The sequence below is a fragment of the Equus asinus genome, chromosome 27 (genome assembly GCF_041296235.1).
Source record: "Equus asinus isolate D_3611 breed Donkey chromosome 27, EquAss-T2T_v2, whole genome shotgun sequence".
Lineage (NCBI taxonomy): Eukaryota > Metazoa > Chordata > Mammalia > Perissodactyla > Equidae > Equus > Equus asinus.
This window is the reverse complement of record NC_091816.1, coordinates 4,817,164-4,838,413: the sequence shown is the minus strand read 5'-3', so window position 1 is coordinate 4,838,413 and position 21,250 is coordinate 4,817,164. Positions and strand designations below refer to the sequence as shown.

Below are 21,250 nucleotides of genomic sequence, written 5' to 3'. Positions count from 1 at the left end.
CCAGACCCATGGCTAAGTGGGTAAAGTTCCACATTCTCTGCCTCAGTGTCCCAGGTTCTCAGGTTTGGATCCTGGGCACAGACCTACACCACACATCAAGCCATGCTGTGGCGGCAACACACATACAAAGTGGAGGAAGACTGGCACAGATGTTAGCTTAGGGATAATTTCCTCAAGCAAAAAAAAAGAGGAAGATTGGCAACAGATGTTAGCTCAGGGTGAATCTTCCTCAGGGGAAAAAAATACAAGGAACCAACAATAGCAAAATAATTTTTAAGAACAATAAAGAATATGGAGATCTATTAAAAAGATGGAGTAATTAAGACAATGTAGTATTGGTGCAAGGAGACACAAGCCTACTAATAGAACAGAATAAAGAGTCTAGAAAAAGAAGCAGACATATAGAGCCACCCAATTTATGACCAAAGTAACAATATTATGCAGTGAGGAAAGGATGGGTTTTCATTAAATGGATCACCATGTTTGAGCACAACTCTCATTCAAAAATTGGAAGACTCTAAGCTACACAGACACAAGGTTAACCTCTAGGAAACCAGGCTTACAGAGAAAAATAGGAATTTTTTTAAATCTGCAGCAGCATAACATGGCAAAGACCCATTTCAGAGATTTAGCCCAGACAAGTTACTAAACAAATAATAGGACAATCTTCAAAAGGAAAATAATCAGAATTCAGAGTTTCTATATTAACTAAAATGTAAAATTTTCAACAAAAATTATAGGACAGGCAAAGAACCATGAAACTGTGACCCATTCTCAGAAAAAAAAAAAATTAGTCAATAAAAATTGAGTGTCTCAGGTATCAGATTTATTAGACAAAGATTTCAAAGCAGGTACTATAAGTGTTTAAAGAACTAAAGGAATCTATGTTTAAAGAATCAAAGGAGAATATGGCAACAATGAATCAACAAATTAAAATTCTCAATAAAGATCCAGAAATTTTTTTAAATAAAATATAGATCCTGGAGTGGAAGAATACGATAATTAAATGCAAAACTCTTTAAAGGAACTCAACAGCAGATCAAAGACGGCAAAAGAAAGAATAAGTGAACTTGAAGGGAGGGCAATAGAAATTATCTATTCTGAAAAACAGAGAAAGCATAGACTTACCATATGACACAGCAGTTTCACTCCTAAGAACCGACCCAAGAGAAAGGAAAATATATGTCCACACGTAAATGTTCAGAGCAGAATTTAATAGCCAATATCTGAAAACAATCCAAATGTCCATCAACTGGTGAATGGATAAACTAAATGTGTTATCCACATCTATTGAAAAATAAAAATTAATGAACTATTGACAAATGCTATGAAATGGATAAACCTAAGTGAAAGAAGCCCAATGCAAAGACCAACGTATCATGTTTCCATTTATATGAAATGCCCAGAAAAGGCAAAATTATGGTAACAGAAAACAGATCAGTGGTTGCCAAGGGCTGGGGACAGAAACAAAGAACTGCAAATAGGTATGAGAGTATTTGTTAAGACAACAGAAATATTCTAAACTGGATTGTGGTAATATTTACAAAATTCCATTTATGTACTAACAATCATTGAGCTTAATGAGTGAATTCTGTGGTGTCTAAATTATACCTCAATAAAACATTTAAAAATAAAGTGCTATCAAAAGATCGGCTACTTTACAAGCAAGGCTTCCTTTATTGTATTTCTTTTTTTTACCCCCTAAGACACTTAGCATATAGTTATGCACATAACAAGTCTAGAGAAATATTTGTTAAATAAATCAATGAATAAGATAAAGTATCTCCCCTTCTAACAAAAATAATAGAATAAAGGGTTTCTTCTCTCTGAGAACTGGTAGAACAAAGGGTTTCTTCTCTCTGAGAACTGGTAGAGGCATGGAGGGGGAGAATAAGGCATGAGGCTTTCATTAAAAGAGATTCTCCTCAATCATTTTGGAGAAAATTGTTCTCTTCGTTTGAATTATCTAGATATCACTTAGATAAGACCCTAATTCTGCTACATTATTATCTGCATTTGAATTTTTAAAAATAGTTTTACCATGAGGATATGAGAAATGTTAGACAAAATAGAACATTCTTATTTATGTATTTGCTTTTACAATCAAAACTTTAAATTCCTTATCAGTAGTGATACTGGATTCTTATATTCATACTACAGTCATGTGTCACATAACATTTCAGTCAACGACAAATCACATATACGACAGTGTATGATTAGTACCATATAGCCCAGGTGTGCAGCAGTCTACACCAGCTAGGTTTCTGTAAGTGCACTCTATGAGGTTTGCACAGGGATGAAATCACCTAATGACGAATTTCTCAGAATGTGTCCATGACGTTAAGGGACACATGACTGTATAATGGGCTTGATATATCTCACTGCTATGTAATAAAAATAAGAAATTTCATATAATAATATTGATGGCAGAAAATATCTCTTACGTCTTCTACTTCTGAACCATTGCTTGTATTTGCTTGGATTTTCTCTGGAAATATAACTTGTATAAATGATTTTTCAGAACCTGAAGAAAGCGAAAAAAAAAAGCAGTTAATAACTGTGTCTTAAAAATCTGTTCAGGTTCTTTCACAACACTTATGCAAATATGAGTCATCACTGTGTACTCCTATAAAAAATCTTGAAAACACTTAATTTAAAAACAGAAAAAATAGTTAAGAAAGACCAAAAAAAGGACGGGGGAAGTATTCAACTTACACAAAATTTGCTATTTCTGAAGAAAATAGAACAAATACACCAAAAAATAATCAAAAAATATACTTCAAGAAAACTTCCCTGAGGGGCCAGCCCAATGGCACAGTGGTTAAGTTTGCACGTTCTTCTTCAGCGACCCAGGGTTCACTGGTTCAGATCCTGGGTGCGGACCTATGCACTGGTTGTCAGGCCATGCTGTGGCAGGCGTTACATGTAAAATAGAGGAAGCTGGGCACAGATGTTAGCTCAGGACAAGTCTTCCTCAGAAAAAAGAGAAGGATTGGCAGCAGATGTTAGCTCAGAGTTAATCTTCTTCAAAAAAAAGAAAAAGAAAACCTTCCTGAAATAAAAGATTTGAAACAATAGACTAGAAAGTACACTGCATTTCAGCAATACCTGTTAATAATTAAAACTGAGACATATTCTACTAAAGTTACTGGATGTCTAAGATAAAGAAAGAATCCTATGGGTACATGAGCAAAAAGAAAAAACCATATTGGTCATTACAGGAGAAAATAAGGCTGGCTTGAGAATTTTTTACAACAGTATTCAATGCTAAAAGACTGAAGAACAGTGTCTTAAAAAAAAGTCTTCAAGAAAAGGCAGTGTGGCCCCAGGAATTTTATACCCAGCAAAATTGTTATTCAAATATAGAAGCAAAAGATAGACATTTATAAGCAAAAACTCAAGGAAAATAGTTTGCATGCGCCTGTCACAAAGGGCAGACAAACTTTTCCCAATAGATACATCAACAGAGTTGAGGCAAAAGGCCTCACAGTGAGCATTAAATAAACTTAAATATAGAATAAAGGCTAAAACAACTGTGGGAATCATAGTCCTTTAATAGGATGTAATGTCATAAACTATGACTATATAGACACACTAATATGCACAATAACGTGTAGCAGAAGAGGAATACCATATGTGAATACTGATTTTCTTAAATTTATAGCAGTGTGGTAAAAAAAACTGTGACTTAAAGCTGATTAAATATTCCAAACTAAGAAAGATCACACACAAGGCACCCAGAAAATAAATCAAAAAGTTACATATTTTTACAGTGAAATACTTTTTGTCAAAACAAAAGCATAAAATCATAAAAGTATGACATAAATAAGAAGCACTAAGATTAAAAGTCTCAGTCATATCAATAAATGTATGTAGGATGAACTCAACGAGAAGAAAAATTCTCAAACTGGATCCACAAAATCAAAACCAATTACTCAGACCTTCTGTGGAACGTTAAACACTGGCTCTGAACTAATACTGGTTTTTAAGGACCTAAAATACCACTGTAGTTCACTTCAGGAAAAGACGTATGCTTTCAAGGAGAAGTCAGTGATGAATGGAATTTAGGTTCCATTGAACCTAAATGGGTCTACAAGTTCATCCTATCATAATTTGCCCAATTATGGAATAGTGTGTGGAAACAGATATAATTACTAACTTGTGGAATCCCCATCTTGTCTCCTTGACCCATCAGACAAGGATTATTATGGTAGAGAGAGCCAAATGGAAGCCTCTGAATATCACCTGCACCATCATCAAAACATTAAGTCAAAAGTCCTTCTGAATCCAGAAAGTAGTCCCACCATGAAAAGAATTGAAATATACAAGGGCAGGGATTCCTATTATATTTCCATTTTACTTATTTGATCTGTGCAAATGACAGATAAGCAACAGAGAATGACAATAAGTTGTCTTAAGTTTAATCAGGTGATGACTGCAATAACAAATATTTTTCCAAATATGGCCTCTTTGCTGAAGCAAACCAACACAGGCATTGGCACCTGTATGTAACCATTGATACAAAAAGGTGCTGCTTTCTTTCTATCAATAAGCAGAGAATTCCAGGAGCAAGTGTGCATTTTCGCCTCACAGTGATGACAGAATACCTTTACATCCATATTGCCTCAGGTCTTTATCATCTCTGGTTCTGCTTCTACCTGGATCCTAAACGTCTCAATATCTGTGGTAGGTAGAATAATCCCTCCCAAAATGTCTATAGGCTATACAGTATGTAGCCTCTGGACCATTCCAGATTACGGTGGATTTAGGAATCCAGTGACAGGTGTCCTACAAGAAGAGAAGGGGAGAAGACACACAGAGGAGAGGGCAATACAAAGATAGAGGCAGAGGTTGGAGTAATATGTGTACAAACCAAGGAATGCCAAGGATTGCTGGCGGCCACCAGAAGCTAGGAAAGAGGATGGAATGCATTCTCCCTCAGAGCCCCAGAAGGAATCACCACTGCCAATCCCTTGATTTTGGATTTCAGGCTTCCAGAACTGTAAGGGAATAAATTTCTGTTGTTTTAAGCCACCCAGTGTGTGCACTTTATTATGACAGTCACAGGAAACTAATATAGTATATAACTATATCTCTTTTACGAAAGTTTCTAGCTCATCACTAGACTCTGATAGAGGTTAAAATTCAGACCGTGTGATACTATATGGTCTTGCAACCTGAGCCACTCTTCACAGACTGACATCATCAGACATTCCCAGGAGAACTCATCAAATGTTAAGTGTTATATATAAGATTGTGTTTCAACGGATCTTGAAAACTTAAAGTTGCATAAGCAAGTAATTCATATTCTGGTGGGCCTACTCCTATCACAATTCCATCACTTCTTAAAACCTACATTTATAGTTTCCTATGACCAGCTAACTGAAGGAGGAAAAGTAGGTGCACGAGATGCCAATAATACTCAAAGTCAGTCAACTGGTATAACCTTACAAACCCATTTATACTTGGCCCCAAAAGAGAGTAGAGAAAGGAAATGCTCCCAGCAAGTGGAATTTCAGGTGATACACTTATCTGTCTAGTTCTCCTGTATAAGGAATGATTATATTAAATGAGGGAGAAAAAAGTTATTTTTTGTGTTGTTTCTTGAAAGTTTAAGAATGGTAAGAAAGATGAATATGAATGTTAAGTAGCACACCTAGAGGTGGACTGTGGGATACTGTTGATGGGCTCAATCATTCTACCTATTTCTACCTTGTCTCCCTCTGCTATCAGAGGGTGGGAACCAAATAACTCATATACTAGACACCGTTGCAAGTAGGGTGGAGTATATGACTAGGTCACACACCCAGATAAGACTTAGATGCAGAAGCGAGCATTGTCAGGTTGCAGTCACCTGTGAAGATTTGGTCCTGCTGACATATGTGGTGATAGAATCATCTCGTCCTTTTGGATCGCTGGGACAGAGATTAAAAAGTCTACAGGAATTTTTTGAAACAACACAAGATGATTCTAAAGTTCATATACAGAAAAAATAAACAATTAGAACTAGGCCAAAAATTTCTGACAAAGAAAATTAAAGAAGAGGGACACAGCTAGGAATAGAAGGAAATTTCCTTAACTAGGAAAAGAGTATTAAAAAGCAAATATAAAAAATTATTTTAATGATGAAACACTAATGAGAATTTCAAATGAAGCTGGGTAAAGAAGTCTATTATCACTGCCATTTTAAAAAATGTTTTGAATGCCCTGGTTAATAAGATAAGATGATAACAAGAAAGACGTGGTATAAATACTAGAAAGGAAAAGACAGTACATCATAATTTGCAAATGATATAACTATTTAAAGTTCTTAGAGAATCAACAGAAAAAGTCTAAACTACTATAATTAAATAACTGAATTAGGAGTCATCAAAAAAATTATGGAATAGAATTATGAAAAGGTAGCATTTCAAATCACTGGGGGAAAATATTCAATGGATGGTGAACATCCATTTAAAAAATAATTAAGTTGGATTCCTACGTGTGTGTGTGTTGTATATGTATTCAAATGTGTACAATTCAATTCAAATATGTATTTTGAATATCTATATTCAAAACCCAAAAGTCAAAAGGTAAACATATTTTAATAAATAGAAATATTTTTAAAATCCTTAAAGACATAGCAAAGATTGGAAGAAAATACATACTATGAAAGACAAAGGATTAACATCTATAATATGATTTCTGATTAAAGACAGCTGACTCACCACATGTTTCTCTCTTCTCTCAACCAAAACCCTTCTAAAAGTATAAAAACGAAAGGAGCTATCAGCAAATAAGAGGTTTCAACAATTTTCCAGAAGGCGAACTAAAAATGAAAGTGGTATAATTCTTGAGAGATCCTAGAAAAACTCCAAAGAATTTCAGATATCAGAGGTGATAAGTACACTAGAAGGTAAGAGTAAGACATAAGCCAAAAAAGCTTAAGTGAAAGTCTCTATACAAGACTCAATTTTCATAGGCCACAAATTCAAGTGTGCCAAAAATACAACTTCCTTTTTCTTTACCTTGTATGACTAAGCCTATAAGTAGACTCTTACAAAAATGGCTACAAGAATCTCCCTCCCCATAGTCTCTCCCATTGGTAGACCTCTCATTAACTCTAGACTTAGTCATGTGACTTACTTTGGCCAATTAGACAATAACAAATGTAACACAGGCAGACTTGAAAAGTGCTTGTGCACTGTGGCTTGTCCTCTCACTGCCTTAGAATCCTGAAATCACACGTAAGCGAGCCTGAGCTAGCCTACAGGAGGCTAAGTGACCCCTTGAAAGGGAACCAAAGCACCCTAGCTGAACAGATTCCAACTGACAGACCAGTGTCTCAGCCCATCCTAGATCATCCAGCTGCCAACCAACCCAGGAGCTGATGACAGATGCAGGAAACAGCATAGCCGAGCCAGAGATGAGTTAAGCCAGTCTAAACCTGAGAACAGCACAACCAACCTAGAGAATCATGTGATGGAATAGAGAATGCTGGAGGTGAAGGTCAGTTTTAAATAAGGCAGTCAGTGAAGGCTCACTGAAAAGGTGACATTTGGGCAAAGACTTGAAGGAGGTGAAGAAGGGGCCAAATGAACATCTATGGCAGAACACTCCAGGGAGAAAAAACATCAAGTATAAAGGCTCTTTTGGAGGAGTTGTCTGGCACGTTTGAGGAGTGGTAAGGAAGCTACTAGAATAGCTGGAGCAAGGAGGAAAAGAATAAGAGATGAGGTCAGGGAAGATTCAAGCTGTGAGATACTATAGGGCATTATAGGTCATAGTTAGGGCTTTAATTTTTATTCTTGGTGAGATGAGAAACACTGGAAGATTTTAAGCAGAGGAGGGCTATGATCCGACTTACATTTTAACAAGAAAACTTTATGTTGAGAATAGACTGAAGGATGATGTATCAGTTATCTATTACTGCACAACAAATTATCCCCAAATTTGGCAGCTTAAAATGATGAACATTTATTAATCCCCAGCGTCCTTAGGTCAGGAATCTGGGCACAGCTTAATTGAATGCCTCTGGCTCAGTGTCTCTCGCAAAGCTGCAATCAAGGTATTGGCCAGGGCTGCAACCATTTCAAGGCTTGACTAGGGTAGGATCCACTTCAAAGCTCATGCACTTAGTTGTTGACAGGCCTTGGGTTCTCCTAGGCTGTTAATGAAAAGCCTCAGTGGCAAGGGCCACACAGATCTCTCCATAAGGCTACTCACAGTATGGCAGCTTGCTTGCCCCAGAGCAAGGGCTCTGAAATAGAAAAATTGAAAGAGGGCACCCAAGACAAAAGCCACAGTCTTTCTGTAACCTAATCTCAGAACAGACATCCCATCATCTTTACCACATTTTATTCACTAGAAGCAATCATAAAACATAGCTTGCATTTAAGAGGAAGATTTACACACCAGTGTGATTACCAGGATGTGAGGAACATTGGTAACCATCTTACAGGCTGCCTACCAGAGGGCAAGAGAAGAGAGTGAAAAATTTGGAGTTATCGATATCAAGATGGTACTAAAAGTTGCAGACTAAATGAAATCAACAAGAGAAGGGGGAGGGAAGGAGCCAGCTACAATGAGTGGATCTTATTTGGATGCTGATTCAAACAACGTGTAGACATTATTTGGTTGATGGTTACAAACTGTAAGGAAAAATATTACACTCATGAAACAATTGAAAATGTGAACAGACTGGATATTGGATGGTATAAGAAATCGTTAATTTTTAAGCTGTGATCTTGATACGACAGTTATATTTCAAAAGCATCTTTTTTGACATTTAGCAATACATACTGAAATATTTAGAGATGAAATGAAATAATGTCTACAATTTGCTCCAATTAATATGAGAACAGAGGAAGTGGTGGGGAATATTAAAATGAAACAGAATTAGCCAAGAGTTTATAATTGTTGAAGCTGGGTTGCTTATACTCTTCTGCCTGCTTCTGCATTTATTTGAAATTTCTATAATTAAAAAGTTTTTTTATATAACAATCACGAAAGAGGCCAAAGAGCAATGGAGTAATATTCTCAAAGTGCTACCGGAAAAACAACTGTCAGTCTCAAATTCTACATCAAACTAAACTGTCATTCAAGAATGTGGGAGATATAAATATATTTTCAAGTGAACAGACAGATAATCTACCGCTGAGACTCTTGACGAAAAAGCTACTGAGGAGGAAGGAGTAGGGCACTAGAAAAAAGGTAAGGAAAGAAAGGTGTAAACTTGTGGATAAATCTAAGTGAGCACTAAGTAAACAAATAGTAATAAAGAGGATGACTAATTTGGGAAACAATAAATAAAAGGGGCACTAAATTCTAAATAACAATATGCAAGAAGATGATGGTGGCGCCTCACAACTTTCTATGGTCACTGTAATTTTTGGAAGAAAATATATAGCTTAATTTTACACTTTGTAAGACAATTACCCATTACACTAAAATTATAAATACAAAACACATAAGACAGGAAATGAGATTTTTTAATGCTATCAAATAAAAAGAATACTAAATAGCATATAATATCTTAACAGATAAATATAAGTATACCCTCCTTGAGAGTTGCATGGCTTTTTCAGTTTACTTCCTGTATTTGGAAGTTTCTGGGCTTAAGGGTTGTTTTAATTCTCAAATAGTCAAAATCTTGTTTAATCTGAGTTTGAAGTTCCTTTGGCAACACACGACCCTCAAAAACTCAGAGGTTTCTCATCTAGTTGCTTTTAGTAACTTCAATGTGCAAGTAACATACATACAAATTTTTTTCAAGTCACAATTTTCAAATCTGCTTTATTTCTTTGCCTTTTATATTCTGGATACTAGAACCTTTTCAGACAAATGATTTTCAAATATTTGCTTTCATTCTGTCATTTCTTTGCCTAAATCCTATTTCTCCCTCCCTCCTCTCTCATTTCTCTCTGTCTCTCTCTCTCAACTTAATGATGACAAACTTAAGTCTATCTAGAAAAATATAACTTAAGTCCACACCCTTAATTACAGCTCTGCCCTGAGCAATTTTCTCTAATTGAGAATTTTTACTGAGGTTTTGGTGCTCAAACTTTTTTTTTTTTTGAGGAAGATTAGCCCTGAGCTAACTACTGCCAGTCCTCCTCTTTTTTTTGCTGAGGAAGCTAGCCCTGAGCTAACATCCATGCCCATCTTCCTCTACTTTATATGTGGGGTGCCTACCACAGCATGGCTTGCCAAGCGGTGCCGTGTCCACACCTGGGATCCAAACCAACAAACACCGGGCCACGGAGAAGCAGAATGTGCGGACTTAACCACTGCACCACCTGGCTGGCCCCAGTGCTCAAACTTTTCAAATTTCATTTCTTACTATTTGGAATCTGGAATCAGTCACCTTTTAAAAGCTTGCAAGGCCCCAAGTTTCTGGACTTATTCCCTACCATTTCTATTTGCAAACTAGCCAACTGTTTCCTGAGATGCTCTCTTTCTGTTAACACTTGGCCAAACTTGGGCAATGAAACCCACTCCACTGCTAACATTCTGTTATCTAACTACTGTAGAATGTAGGCTGTCAGAGCTTGCTCTGATTTTACCAAATGTTTTTTGACTTCCTAACACAGATCTCCATTTTTTCCAGCTGGTTTCAATTTCTTGTGACCTGCTATGCATCACCCACCACTCACTGCCCAGCAGCTAGGTCAAAGGCACATATTTTAAGTTTGTTATGGCAGCACACCACTTCAAAGTTCCAATTTCTATATTAGTCAATTTAGGCTGACAAGGCTATAAAATGGTAAGACATAAGCCTTGAAATTTCGGTGGCTTAACACAATAAGACCTTATTTGTTTTTCATGCAAAGTCTGATGAGAGTCACCAGGAGCTCTCACTGAACTAGTGACTCAGAGATCCAGGCTCCCTCCAAGTGGTGACACTATAAATTCAGCTCATGGCTTCTAAGGTTACTGTGGCAGCAGAAAAGAAAAATGGAAGAAGGATACCAGTTCTTAATTGACTTGATCCAAAAATGACACACATCTTTTCTTCTCAACCCCATGAGCAAGAGCTAGCTCAAATGACCAAGTCTAAATGGAAAAAGGCCAAGAAATCTAGGCAGGAACATGGACACTGTGAGCACTAGGGGCTCTGACACATAAAAGGATGGGAAAAAATGTTTACAGCACATGTTAACCAAGGAAAACTGACCCAGCTACATTAACATTAGCACAAGTGGATTTTAAGGGAAGATTAAAGTATTATTAGGAATAAATAGGGGCAGGATATAGTTTAAAAACAAAAGAGGGCCAGCCCAGTAGCGTAGTGGTTAAGTTTGCACGCTCCACATTGGGCAGCTCAGGGTTCGCAGGTTCGGATCCTGGGCGTGGACCTACACACCACTCATCAAGCCATGGTGTCACTGCATCCCATATGCAAAATAAAGGAAGACTGGCACAGATATTAGCTCAGTGACAATCTTCCTCAAGCAAAAAAAAGAGGAAGATTGGTAACAGATGTCATCTCAAGGCCAATCTTACTTACCAAAAATCCCCAACAAAATTAGAATAAATGCAAAAAAGTTAAGTTGGAACCCTACCACACAAACATATAGAAAAATTAACTCAAAATGGATTAACATTAATATAAGAGTTAAAACAATACAATTCTTAGAAGACAGGAGTAGGGGCCAGCCCCACTCCTGTGGTTAAGTCCGTGTGCTCCACTTCGGCAGCTCAGGGTCTCACCGGTTTGGATCCTGGCTGCAGGCCTAGCACCGCTCATCAAGCCATGCTGAGGCTGCATCCCACATAGCATAACTAGAAGGACCCACAACTAGAATATACAACTGTGTACTGGGGGACTTTGTGGAGAAGAAGAAAAAAAAGAGATGGCAACAGATGTTAGCTCAAGGCCCATCTTTAAAAAGAAAAAAGAAGACAGGAGTAAATCTTCTTCATGACTTTGGATTGGGCGGCGGATACTTAAATATGACACGAAAAACATGAACAACAAAAAACAGATATATTAGACTTCATCAAAGCTTAAAAGTTTTGTGAGTCAAAGGAAAGGGAAGACAACATACAGAATGAGAGAAAATATTTGCAAATCATTTTTCTGGAAAAAAATCTAGTATCCAGAATATAAAAGGAATTCTTATAACTCAACAACAAAAAGAACTAAATTTTAAAAATGGGCAAAGTACCTGAATACTTATTTCTCCAAATAAGATATATAAATGGCTGATAAGCACATGAAAAGATACTCAACATCACTAATCATTAGAGGTAATGCAAATCAAAGCCACAATGAGACACCATGTCATACCCATTAGGAAGACTATAGTCATAAAAAATAAAGTAAAATAAAAATAACACACATTAGCAAGTATGTGGAGAAATTGGAACCCTTGTGCACTGTTGGTGGAAATGTAAAACTGTACAGCCACTATGGAAAAGAGTGTGACAATTCCTCAAATAATTATAAATGCAATTACTGTATGATCCAGCAACTCCCCTTGTAGGTATACAGCCAAAATAATTGAAAGCAGGGACTCAAACAAGCACATGTAGATTCATGTTCATGACAGTATTATTCATAATAGCCAAAAGGTAGAAGCAACCCAAGTATCCATCAACAGATGAATGGATAAACAAAATGAAATATATATTTTTCTATATGTATTTCACACAATGGAATATTACTCAGCCTTTAGAAGGGAAGAAGTCTGACACAGGCTACAACATGGATGAACATTGAGGGCAACATGCAAAGTAAAATGAGCTACTCACAAAACTTTTTAAAACCATATTAATTCCATTTATATGAGGCACCTAGAGTAGTCAAATCCACAGATACAGAAAGTACAACAGTGGTTTCCAGTAGGTGGTTGGATGGGATAATGAGGGATTAATGTTTAATGAGTACAGAGTTTCAGATTGGGAAGATGAAAAAAAGTTCTGGAGACGGATGGTGGTAATGGTTGCACAACAAAGTGAATGTACTTAATGACACTGAACTGTACACTGAAAAACAGTTAAAATGCATACTAAACAGAAATCACAGAGCTGACAAATACAATAATTGAACTAAAACATTCAATAGAGGGATTCAAAGGAGACTAGATCAAGCGGAAGAAAGGATCAGTGATCTTGAAGACAGTGCAATAGAATTCATCCTATCAGAGAAGCAAAATGAAAGAAGAATGATGAGAGTGAAGATAGCTTTAGGGACTTGAGAGAGACCATCAAGCAGACCAATATACACATTATAAGGGTCCCTGAAGGAGAGGGGGGCAGAAAGCTTATTTGAAGAAATAATGGCTGAAAACTACTCTCACCTGGGAAATAAACAGACATCGAGATCCAGGAATCCCAAAGAAGACCAAAAAAGATGAATTCAAAGAGACCCACAGGAAGGGACATTATAATTAAATTAATTGCCAAATAATTAGATTGCCAAAAGTTAAAGACAAAGAGACACTGTTAAAAAGCAGCAAAAGAGGGGCTGGCCCCATGGCCGAGTGGTTAAGTTCGCGCACTCCACTGCAGGCGGCCCAGTGTTTCGTTAGTTCGAATCCTGGGCGCGGACATGGCACTGCTCATCAGACCATGCTGAGGCAGCATCCCACATGCCACAACTAGAAGAACCCACAACGAAGAATACACAACTATGTACCGGGGGGCTTTGGGGAGAAAAAGGAAAAAAAAAATCTTTAAAAAAAAAAATGAGTTGGGAAGTGTTTGAAGGAAAAATTGGTGCTAATAAAAAAAAAAAAAAGCAGCAAAAGAAAAGTAAATCATTACATACACGGAATCCCATAAGACTATCCGTGGATTTTTCAGCAGAAACCTTGCAGGGCAGAATAGAGTGGGATGATATATTTATTCTAAGTGCTGAAAGCAAAAAACTGCCAACCAAGAAGACTATAACCAGCAAAGCTGTCCTTCAGAATTGAAGGAGATATAAAGGGTTTCCCAGAAAAACAAAAGCTGAAGGAGTTCATCACCACTAGACTGAACTTACAAGAAATATTAAAGAGAGTTCTTCATGCTGAAAAAAGAGACATGAAACAGTAACAGGAAAAATTATGAAAGTATAAAACTCACTGGTAAAGCTGGAAAAAAAAGAATCTAAAAAATAAAGGGAATACTGAATATAAATGTTTTCCTCAATTAGATTCTATTTAAAAAGAGGAAATATTGGCAAAAAAAGGTTAAAATAGGAAATTTTATGTTATGAATGTTTTACCTCATTTTTAAATTTGCTGTATAATAGGCACACAGCTTCAGCTTTGCAAGATGAAAAGGCTTCTTGGTGGCAGTGCATATAGAGGAGAGTCAGCCTGGGGAACTCAGTAAAAGAAATGTTGCTGATATCATACTCTGGCAGCCTCAATGCCAAGCAGAGCCCAGGCCCTGCAGCTGGAGCTGCAGGAATCTGGGATTCCCATAAGGAGTTTCTTTCCTGTGTACAAGGTTGGTGTAAGGGGGTTGCATAGGCAGACTCTGAACTCACCTCCCCCCATGGATGCAACAAATTTACAACTACTATTGGAACAATTACCCCTGAGAGAGAACTGAAAACCAGATAAAAATAACCCCATAAAAAGGGACTCTCCTGAGTTGCAAGAGGCAGAAATTCCTTTCTGGAGAGAGAAAAAAGCCATAGTTGCAAGCCACAGTGCTTCATGGCCAGCTGGGAGCAATCCTAAGATACACAGCCTTCCCTGGAGGAGCGGGAGACCTGAGCAGGGGAGTGTTACTGCTGTAAGCATCTTCTGGACTCAGCACAACCTAGACAAGTGTCATAATATCTGGCTTTGCTGGCTACTAACAACAATGGAGAATGCCCCCAGAAAAGCTATCAGACACAAGGGGAAAAATGTTGGCTCTTAAACGGCCCATGCACAAATTCACCTGTTTGCAAAGCAACCAAAATCACAGTCCTTCGGTGAAAAGAGACTCACCTGCTAGGCTATGGGTGCATCCCAGTGAGGGGACTGAGACATTGGCAGCAGACATTATTTTGACCTAGGACAGGATGCTGAAACAGAAGCTGGAAAACACCATTGGAGTTTTTCCCCTGGCCTGCTAGCACAGGGGCCTGCCACACCCACTAGAGCGCCAATTTCATCCACCATAGACTGGGCAGGCAGCCTGCTCTAGGGACTGGTCCCACCTAACAGCAAGCCCTCAGGCAACTTGTGGGCCTGCGGGGGGGGGGGGGGGGGGCCTGGGGGGGAGGGGAGGGCGACTGGATCTTCTGCAGCCAGGCAAATGGATCCGCCTCTGAGGGGCAGGGCTGTGTGAGGAATGGGTGGAGCGTGTGGGGCATTGGTGGAGTGTGTGGGGCCTCTGCAGCTGGGAGGCTGGGTCTGCTTCAGGAGGTCAGGGTATGCACACAGGGTAGAACTGTGTTGATGGTGTCTGTGGCCCTGTGGGTAGTGGGGCTTCTTAGCTGCAGAAGACTTGTGCTTCACAAACAGCCAGATAGGGGATTAGTCCCACTTTCAAAAGCCTGAAAAAACTGGATTCTCCCATACCTGAGGCCAGCCCCACTCAGCTGCAATCCTGAAAGAACTGACAAACGCCTACAGCACTTGTAAGCATAGCAACCAGGGATGCTGGGGGCCTATTCACTTAACAGAAAAGCTACAAAACAAATGTGCTATTAGGCCTTGCAGCCAACTCTGCTGAGGCTTCCCCCCACGGTAAAGTGTCTAAAGGGTTTATAGCAGCCACACAGAGCTGAGCATTACAACAAGCTGGCCAAGGGGACAACCCAGCCTCCCTGACTCCCTCAGCAAGAGCAATCCTGTCACAACAGAAGAACACACATAGCCAGACAGGGGACACACTAGAAGATTTAGGAATGGTGACAAGTGGGAAGCAAACTCCTGGGCCTCATAAGGCATCTCTTACATAAGGCTATCTCTCCAAGATTGGGAGATTTAGCTGACCTACCTAATGCATAGATATAAGCAGAGAGAAAGGCGCAGATGGAGGAGACAAAGGAATATGTTGCAAGTAAGAGAACAGGACAAAATCCCAGAAAACGAACTAAATGAAACAGAGGAAAACAAGCTACCTGACAAAGAGTACACACTAAGAGTCATAAGGATGATCACTGATCTTGGGAGAAGAATGGATGGATACAGTGAGAACTTGAACAAAGAATTGGAAAATATAAAAGAGAACCAATCAGAAATGAAAAATAAATGCTGGAAATGAAAAATTCACTAAAGAGACTCAATAGCAGAGATGATACAGAAAAAAGAGGTGACCTGTCAGCAAGCTGGAAAAACGACTAGAGGAAATCACCCAAGCTGAACAGATAAAAGAAAAAAGAATTAAAAAGAATGAGAAAAGGGGGCTGGCCCAGTGGCACAGTGATTAAGTTCACATGTTCTGCTTTGGCAGCCTGGGGTTCACTGATTCAGATCCTGGGTGTGGACCTATGCTCTCCTTGTTCAAGTCATGCTGTGGCAGCATCCCACATATAAAGTAGAGGAAGATGGGCATGGATGTTAGCTCAGAGCCAGTCTTCCTCAGCAAAAAAAGAAGCAGATTGGCGGCCGATGTTAGCTCAGGGCTAATCTTCCTCAAAGAAAAGAAAGGAACAGTCTAAAGGACCTCTGGGACAACATCAAACACATTAACATTTCATATTATAGGTGTCCCAGAAGGAGAAGAGAGAGTCAAAGGGGCAGAGAATCTATTTGAATAAATAATAGCTGAAAACTTTCCTAACCTAAGGAAGGTAACAGTCATCCAAGTATAGGAAGCACAAACAGCACCAAAAAACACAAACCCAAAGAGGCCCACACCAAGACACATTATAATTAAAATGTCCAAACTTAAAGATAAACAGAGAATCCTAAAAGCCACAAGAGAAAGACAAGTGACATACAAAGGAAATCCCATAAGGCTATGAGCTGACTTCTCAGCAGAAACCTTACAGGCTAGAAGGGAGTGGCATGATATATTTAAAATGCTGAAAGGAAAAAACCTAAAGCCAAAAATCTCTACCTGGCAAGGTTATCATTCAGAATGGAAGGAGAGATTAGGAGTTTCCCAAACAAGTAAAACTTAAAGGAGTTTATCACCAAGAAACCAGTTTTACAAGAAATACTAAAGGGACTTATTTAACTGGGAAAAAGAAGACTGCAAATAGAAATAAGAAAATTATCCAAAAAAAGGCAATAAAATCAGTGGTAAAGGCAAAAATACTGTAAAGGTAGCCTATCAGCCACTTATGAAGATAATATGAAGGTCAAAAGACAAAAGTACTAAAATTACCTATTTCAATGATAAGAGCGTAATGGATACACACACATGAAAAAAAAGAGGTTAGATATAATATCACAAACATAAAATGCGGGAGGAGGAGAGTAGAAGAGTAGAGCTTTTAGCAAGAGGTCAAACTAAAGAGACCATCAACTCTATATAGATTGCTGTATACGTAGGTTATTATATATGAATCTCATGACAATCTCAAACCAGAAACCTATAATAAATACAAAACAATTAAGAGAAAGGAACTCAAACATAATAGTAAAGAAAGCCATCAAACTACAAAAGAAGAGAGCAAGAGAAGACAGGAACAGAGAAGACCTACTAAAACACCCAGAGAAAAAGTAACAAAATGGCAATAACTATGTTCTTATCAATAGCTACTTTACAGGTCAATGGACTGTGCTGCAATCAAAAGGCATAGGGTGGCTGACTGTATATAAAACAAAGCCCCATATATATGCTGCATGCAAAAGACACACTTCAGACCTAAAGACTCTCACAAATTGAAAGTGAACAGATGGAAAAAGATGCTCCATGCAAATGGCAATGAAAAGAAAGCTGGGATACCAATACTTATATCAGACAAAATAGACTTAAAAAGAAAAAATGTAACGAAAGACAAAGAAGAGCATTACAAAATGATAAAGGGTACAATCCAACGAGAGGATATAACACTTGTAAATATCTATGAACCAAAATAGGACCACCAAAATATATAAAGCAATTAGTAACAGACGTAAAAGGAAAAATGGACAGTAACACAATAAGAGTAGGGGACTTTAACAATCCACTTACACCAATGGATAGATCACCCAAATAGAAGATCAATAAGGAAACATTGGCCTTAGATACACATTAGAACAGATGGAATTAGAAGATATATATATAGAACACTCCATCCAAAAACTGCAGAATACACGTTCTTTTCAAATGCACATGGAACAGTCTCCAGGATTGATCACATATTAGGCTGCAAAACAAGTCTCAATGAATTAAGACTGAAATAAACCAAGCATCTTTTCTGACCACAAAGGTATGAAATTAGACATCAACTATAGAAAGAAACTTGGGAAAGCCACAAATATGTGGAGATTAAACAAAATGCTACTAAACAATGATTGTGTCAATAAAGAAATCAAAAAATACCTGGAGACATTTAAATGAAAATAGGAAATGCCAAAATCTATGGGACACAGCAAAAGCAGTTATAAGAGGGAATTTTATAGCAATAGAGGCCTACCTCAACAAACAAGAAAAATCCCAAATAGACAATCTAGGTAATAGTGGACCTAAAGGAAGCCGAAAAAGAAAAACAAAGTCCAAAATAAGTAGAAGAAAGGAAATAATAAAAATCAGAGCAGAAATAAATGAAATAGAGACTAAAAAGAATAGAAAAAAAATCAATGAATCCAAGAGCTGGTTCTTTGAAAAGATAAACAAAATTGACAAACCTTTAGCCAGACTCACCAAGAAAAAAAAGAGAGAAGGCTCAAATAAATAAAATAAGAAATGAAAGAGGAGAAATTAGAGCAGACATCTCAGAAATACAAAAGATTATATAGGGGCAGGCCCGGTGGCACAGCGGTTAATTGTGCACATTCGGCTTCAGGGGCCTGGGGTTCGCCAGTTCAGATCCCACGTGCAGACATGGCACTGCTTGGCAAGCCATGCTGTGGTAGGCACCCCTCATATAAAGTAGAGGAAGATGTGCATAGATGTTAGCTCAGGGCCAGTCTTCCCTAGCAAAAAGGGGAGGATTGGGAGCAGGTGTTAGCTCAGGGCTAATCTTGCTCAAAATACATAAATAAAAAGAAAAAATATTATAAAGAATACTACAAAAAGCTATACACCAACAAACTGGATAATCTAGAAGAAATGGATAAATTCTTAGAATCATACAAGCTTCGAAAACTGAATCAAGAAGTAATAGAGATTTTGAATAGATCAATCACCAGTAAGGAGATTGAAACAGCAATCAAAAACTTCCCAAAAGATAAAGGTCCAGAGAGATGGCTTCCCTGGTGAATTCTACCAAACATTCAAAGAAGATTTGATACCTATCCTTCTCAAACTCTTCCAATAATTGAAGAGGAGGGGAAGCTTCCTAACTCATCCCACAAAGTCAACATTACCCTGATAACAAAACCATACAAGGACAACAGAAACAAAGAAAATTCCAAGCCATTATCATTGGTGAACATTGATGCAAAAGTCCTCAACCAAATACTAGCAAATCAAATACAACAATACATTAAAAAGGTCATACACCAAGATAAAGTGGGATGTATTCCAGGGATGCAGGGATGGTTCAACATCTGCAAATCTATCAATATGATACACCACGTTAACAAAATGAAGAATAAAAGTCACATGATCCTCTCAATGGATGCAGAGAAAACATTTAACAAGATACAGCATCCATTTATGATTAAAACTTTGAATAAAATGGGTATAGAAGGAAAGTACCTCAACATAATAAAGGCCATATAGAACAGCCTCACAGCTAATATCATTTTCAATGGCAAAAAACTGAAAGCTATCCCTCTAAGAGCAGGATCCAGACAGGGATGCCCACCGTGACCACTCTTATTTAACATAGTATTGGAAGTCTTAGCCTGGGCAATCAGGCAAGGAAAAGAAATAAAAGGGATCCAAATTGGAAAAGAAGCTAAACAGTCACTATTTTCAGGTGACATGATTTTATATGCAGAAAATCCTAAAGAATCCACTAAAACACTTCTAGAAATAATAAAGCAATATGGTAAAGTTGCAGGATACAAAATCAACATACAAAAATCAATTGCATTTCTATACACTAACAACAAAGTAGCAGAAAGAGAAATTAAGAACACAGTCCCATTTACAATTGCAACAAAAAGAATGAAATATCTGGAATAAACTTAACCAAAGAGGTGAAAGATTTGTACACTGAAAACCACAAAACATTGTTGAGAGAAATTGAAGAAGATGCTAAGAAATGGAAAGATATTCCATGTTCTGGGATTGGAAGAATTAACATAGTTAAAATGTCCATACTTCCTAAAGCAATCTACAGATTCAGAGCAATCCCTATCAAAGTTCCAACAACATTTTTCACAGAAATAGAACATAGAATCCTAAAATTTATATGAAACAACAAACGACCCCCAATAACCAAAGGAATCCTGAGAAAAAAGAACAAAGCTGGAGGTATCACACTCCCTGATTTCAAAATATACTACAAAGCTATGGTAACAAAAACAGCATGGTACTGGCACAAAAACAGACACACCGATCAATGGAACAGAATCGAGAGCCCAGAAATAAACCCACATGTTTATGGGCAGCTAATTTTCGACACGGGAGCCAAGAGCATACAATGGAGAAAGGAAAGTCTCTTCAATAAACAGTGTTGGCAGAACTGGACAGCCACATGCAAAAGAAGGAAAGTAGAGCATTATCTTACACCATACAGAAAAATTAACACAAAATTGATTGAACACTTGAACATAAGACCTGAAATCATGAAACTTCTAGTAGAAAAACACATACGCAGTATGCTTTTCAACATCGGTCTTAGCAGCATATTTTCAAGTACTCTGTTTCACTGGGGAAGGGAAACAATAGAAAAAAATAAACAAATGGGACTACATCAAACTAAAAATCTTCTGCACAGCAAAAGAAACCATCAACAAAACGAAAAGACAACCTAACAATTGGGAAAAGATATTTGCAAACTGTATATCAGACAAGGGGTTAATATCCAAACTATATAAAAAACTCATATTTCTCAACACAAAAAAACTAACAACCCAATTAAAAAATGGGCAAAAGATCTGAACAGACATTTCTCCAAAGAAGATATACAGATGGCCAACAGGCACATGAAAAGATGTTCAACATCATTAATTATCAAGGAAATGCAAATCAAAACTACAATGAGATATCGCCTCACTCCCATCAGAATGGCTATCATTAACAAGACAAGGAAACAACAAGTGTTGGAGAGGATGTGGAGAGAAGGGAACTC

The 21,250-nt window shown here is 37.7% G+C and overlaps 1 protein-coding gene across 1 annotated transcript in view; it reads right to left on the bottom strand.

Annotated features, from left to right (window-relative positions):
* Nucleotides 1-21,250, bottom strand: part of LOC106826239 (disintegrin and metalloproteinase domain-containing protein 32-like) — a 229,519-nt gene that overhangs the window by 202,577 nt on the left and 5,692 nt on the right. The window contains exon 2 of the mRNA XM_070499712.1: nt 2,445-2,524. Within this exon, the coding sequence (XP_070355813.1) occupies nt 2,445-2,524 (80 nt within the window). The remainder of the gene's footprint in view (nt 1-2,444; nt 2,525-21,250) is intronic.